Source organism: Alosa pseudoharengus, unplaced genomic scaffold (genome assembly GCF_046254945.1).
Source record: "Alosa pseudoharengus isolate Yale_2024_CS ecotype anadromous, Long Island Sound unplaced genomic scaffold, YU_APseudo_1.1 YU_APseudo_1.1_scf_2, whole genome shotgun sequence".
NCBI classification, from domain to species: Eukaryota; Metazoa; Chordata; class Actinopteri; order Clupeiformes; family Clupeidae; genus Alosa; species Alosa pseudoharengus.
Window position 1 is genome coordinate 48,559,733 of NW_027468663.1, and position 4,765 is coordinate 48,564,497.

Below are 4,765 nucleotides of genomic sequence, written 5' to 3' on the forward strand. Positions count from 1 at the left end.
GACTCAACCTGCTCCTCTAGGTCACTGAGGGGCCTGCAGAGAGTATGAGGGACAGCCACATGAGTTGTCTTTTTATTGCATCCTCTCATCCCATCCTAATAATTATGGAATATTATAGAATATAGAATAGAATAAGAAGCACAAAACCCAGTTTTCTTGACAGCGGTCTGTTATTGAGAAATATCAGACCACTGAACATTTGGAAGGCCCATTCAAGTGAACAGAGCATTCTGCAGCATTATGAAGAGCCATGTAATAAATTGTTATAATTATTAATAGTTATAATTATGACATTTTCAGTTTCACAACATACAGCACTATGGCATCACTACAATTACACTAAGCATAGTTTACAATAGCGTGATCTCATGAAGTGACTAGCAATGCAGAGTTGGTTTCATTAGAGCATAGAGAACTTCCCCACCTTATAAGTCTCCTCTAAGTTCCAACAGTGCAGACATGGAGCCCAATAAGCCTGCAAGCAAAATGACCTCTCTGAGCCCCGGGGCCGAGTTCCACCAAGTCTTCATCATTGTGTGAGTTGAGGTGAGTCCATATCAGGATTCCTGTGAAGTATGTCGCCCTGGGTCAGTGTCTTCCCAGCTCAGTCGGGGAGCTCCGTGGCATAGTGGCGTTCCGAACAGTCTGTTTGATGACATGTCCCATCCACCCTCTGCCTCGTCTCTCTCTCCCACGACGGTCACTGTGTGAGTGTTTGTCCACGTCACTCCTCTGTGGCGCACTCTTCCTCAGTGTGAGGGTGTGTTGTAACAGTCACTGGTGAGAGAGGCCAGGGGTGCCAGTTTCACAGGGGCAACATGAAGCCAGTGCCAAGCGTCAAGGGCAGCAGCACACAACCACAGCTGTCCGGGGCATGCTGTCACTCAAATATCACTCTGCACGCACACAATGGCAGCAGTCTCCTGCTCGTCTGACACACAATGTTGAGTCTGCCAAATAAACACACCCACACATACACAGAGACAAGTACACAAAGGGGCTCTCTTTTACACACACACACGCACACACATATACACACATACATAGCATGTGGTTTGGAGGATAGTGAGTAGACTGTGTGTTCCAGAGAAACTGTGACATCCTACCCCGGCATTACGGGGGACAATGGGTCAGCGGATGACTCCAGCGGTGGGGGTGGATACCCTGCTGTCCACAGGCAGCCTGATGTCACCATGTCCAGATAATGGCCATTTTGTCACCAGCAGGATGGTGTCACTCACGTGATCTAAGCCTGGTACTCAGGCTTGCCACAGCGAGGGACTTATTGTCTCCTTTAAAAAAGACTACTAACCAATTATGGCAAAAGTGAATCTGGTACAGCATTTCAAAAGGACGTCAAGGGTCAGTTTTTCTTAAAATATTTATTTACATATTTCAACACTAATAATATGTTCTGCCTGAATCCCTCTTACTGCAGTGAACATTGAATTTGTGTGTCACATTACATATCTTTACAGCATTGATGACAATTCATTTAACCCCGATATTTACCAGTTCATTTCAGACGGTCCAGTTTTGACAATTAAATCACAAATTCACCATTGAATAAACTGGTTCCTACTATTAGAACCGGGGATAGACCCCTTTCTAAACTGATCCTCCTCTCAACCCCTCCAAACACACTCCCCTCCCAGACAGCTCCAGGCTGGCCCTTCTCACCCACGTGGAGGCCCAGAAGGGAGTGTGTGCGCCGGGAGCATCGGGAGCGGGCAGCTGGCTGTGTGGCTGGGCGTGTGTGTGTGTGTGTGTGGGGGGGGGGGGGGCGAGACTAGGACTAGGTGGCCAGTGTGGGGAGCATGGTGCCACTGGTGTGCGGGCGCTGGCTCTGGCTCTGGATGTCCTGTCGCAGCCGCAGGATCTCCGTGCGCTGCATCTGGATGATGCGCTCCGCCTCCTCGTTAAAGTTCAGCCGCGGGACGAGAGCACCTGCCACCGAATCTACAGAAGCTCTCACTGTGACAGGACACATCATATTACATTACGCTACATCATATCATATACCATACTATATCATATCATATCATATCATACCATATCATATCATATCATATCATATCATATCATATATCATATCATATTATATCATATCATATCATATCGTATCGTATCGTATCGTATCGTATCGTATCGTATCATATCATATCATATCATATCATACGGCTCTTCACAATGCAAGTAGAACGCTCCATTGCCTTGAATGGGATTTCCCAAAGTTCTACCGGTCATTATTTTCATCTAAGGACCTCTAAATAATGACTGCAGACGGTTGATCAGCTGTGTTCTAAAGAACGTTTGATTCAAGTTCAGCGTGTGTTGCGCACTATTTGTTTTCAGAAAAAGCCACAACGAAAGGGTAACAAATAAATGTAAAGAGACATATCGTAGAGTTTATTTTTTTGTTTTGGCAAGTAGCCGTATAATAAGCGGGATAATGTATACAACGCCGGTCATTATTGGAAAAATAAGTCCCTTCAGGGCGAAGCAAGACCCCGACGCGCCCGGTTCGCCCTGTCGGAACTTATTTTCCCAATAATGACTGACGTTCTATACATTATCCCTTACATATATCATATCATATCATATCATATTATATCATGTCATATCATATCATATCATATCATATCATATCATATATCATATCATATATCATATCATATTATATCATATCATATCATATCGTATCGTATCGTATCATATATCATATCATATCATATCATATCATATCATATCATATCATATATCATATCATATCATATCATATCATATCATATATCATATATCATATAATATATCATATCATATCGATTCGTATCGTATCGTATCGTATCGTATCATATATCATATCATATCATATCATACCATATCATATCATATCATATCATATCATATCATATCATATATCATATGTCATATCATATTATATCGTATCGTATCGTATCATATATCATATCATATCATACCATATCATATCATATCATATCATATCATATCATATCATATCATATCATATATCATATCATATCATATATCATATTATATCATATCATATCATATCATATATCATCTATATCAGTGAGGGGGATGGAAGAGAACTAGGAAGGCTGCAATCAGTTTTGTTTTTAACTGCGTTTATATGGACTTGAGTATGCCAGTGATGATAGGGTTTTTATGTAGCTCATTTTTGAGTTTGTGCTTGTAAACATCATATCCCGATTTCAGAACCCAGGAAAACTTTCTGTGGCTTTGTATAATCCTGAGTAAAGTATCTAATGAACTCAAAATTAATTCAAAATTAATGTGTGTGTGTGTGTGTTGTGTGTGTTGTGTGTGTGTGTGTCTTGTGTGTATGTGTGTGTGTGTGTGTGTGTGTGCGTGTGTGATGGTGTTCTGGTGCCTGTGTTCCTGAGTTGTGAGTTATTAAGGGCTTTTCACATGAGAAGCAACACCCACTAGTATTCAATTAATTTTGAATGAAAAATGGGCGGGTAGGCAGGCATTTAAGTGGTGGTACGGCATGCGGGCGCAGTCCCGACATTCTTGCCACTTACGTGCACGCATCGAGAACACGCTCGCCTGCCTTCAAGATGAAAAAAAACGTTCAGTTTTTGAGGTGCCGGTACGGGCACTTCAGTTTTGAGTGGTCTTTCAGATGATATAGGGGACGGGAACGAAGAGCGCTTTCCATCTGAAAAGCCCTTTAACTGCTGTGAACACACCGCTGTGTGTTCTGTACCCTTCTGTGTGTGTGTGCGGTATGGACGTGGACTGACGTTTAAGGTGTGTCATGTTCTTGGCCTCACTCCTCTTGCTGAAGGCGTTCTGGCACTCGTAGTCGTGGGGCTGAGAGCGCACCATGCGCAGCTCACGCCTCAGGTCGTTAATCTCCCGGATCAGCGACACGTTCTCCTGAGAGGCCACAAAACCCACGCAAGCACTTACTCTCTGTTACCATGGCAGCACAAACAACACAAATGGTCCAATGGTAATTCCGAAAGAAAGAAAGAAAGAAAGAAAGAAAGAATGTGGAAGGGAGAGGACAGACTAAAGCAGAGGACGGATGGAGAAAAGACACACACACACACACACACACACACACACACACACACACACACACACACAAACACACACACACACACACACACACCTTCATAATCTTGTTGTTCTCTGCTCGGTGAACCTCTGCATCTTTGGAGAGCTTCTTCTTGAGTGACGCCACGTTCCTCTCCAGGTGTTCCCTCTGGCGGCTGTACTCCCGCTGAATGTCAGCGTCTACTCCCACTATGTCAACCTGCAACAGCAGTCTGTGTCAGCTCAGCCAGCAGTTTCCTCACACACACACACACACACACACACACACACACATACACACACACACACGCACACACACACACATGCTACAGAGTGAAACAATCTATGTTAGCCCGGTTAATGGCAGCTCTAGCTGTTTTGTGCTGGAGACCCCTGTCAATGAGGTAACGCCGAGTCATGGTGTGGAAGAATGTGCTGACTCACCACGTCACTCTGCTGCACGTAGCGCTCGTACAGCTCCCGGATGCTGTCCTTCAGCTTCTTGGGGTCCTGAATGAAGCTGACGCAGTGATGCAGGTCCGTCTTGAACCTGTGGACCAAGGACTCCATGTCCTTCACCTGCATGACAAAGACAAACCAAGTTCAACAACTTTACCCACACAATCAATTGATGCCAGTAATGAGCAGCACAGACTCTTACTTGCAGACACTCCAC

General features: G+C 44.1%; 1 protein-coding gene across 1 annotated transcript in view; it reads right to left on the reverse strand.

Annotated features, from left to right (window-relative positions):
• Nucleotides 1-1,795: 1,795 nt before the first annotated feature.
• The window catches only part of LOC143133558 (cilia- and flagella-associated protein 57-like), a 12,644-nt gene continuing 9,674 nt past the window's right edge, over nucleotides 1,796-4,765 (reverse strand). The window contains exons 19-22 of the mRNA XM_076293313.1: nucleotides 4,534-4,668; nucleotides 4,166-4,309; nucleotides 3,792-3,927; nucleotides 1,796-1,974 (exon numbers count right to left, since the gene is read on the reverse strand). Of these exons, the coding sequence (XP_076149428.1) occupies nucleotides 1,796-1,974; nucleotides 3,792-3,927; nucleotides 4,166-4,309; nucleotides 4,534-4,668 (594 nt within the window). The remainder of the gene's footprint in view (nucleotides 1,975-3,791; nucleotides 3,928-4,165; nucleotides 4,310-4,533; nucleotides 4,669-4,765) is intronic.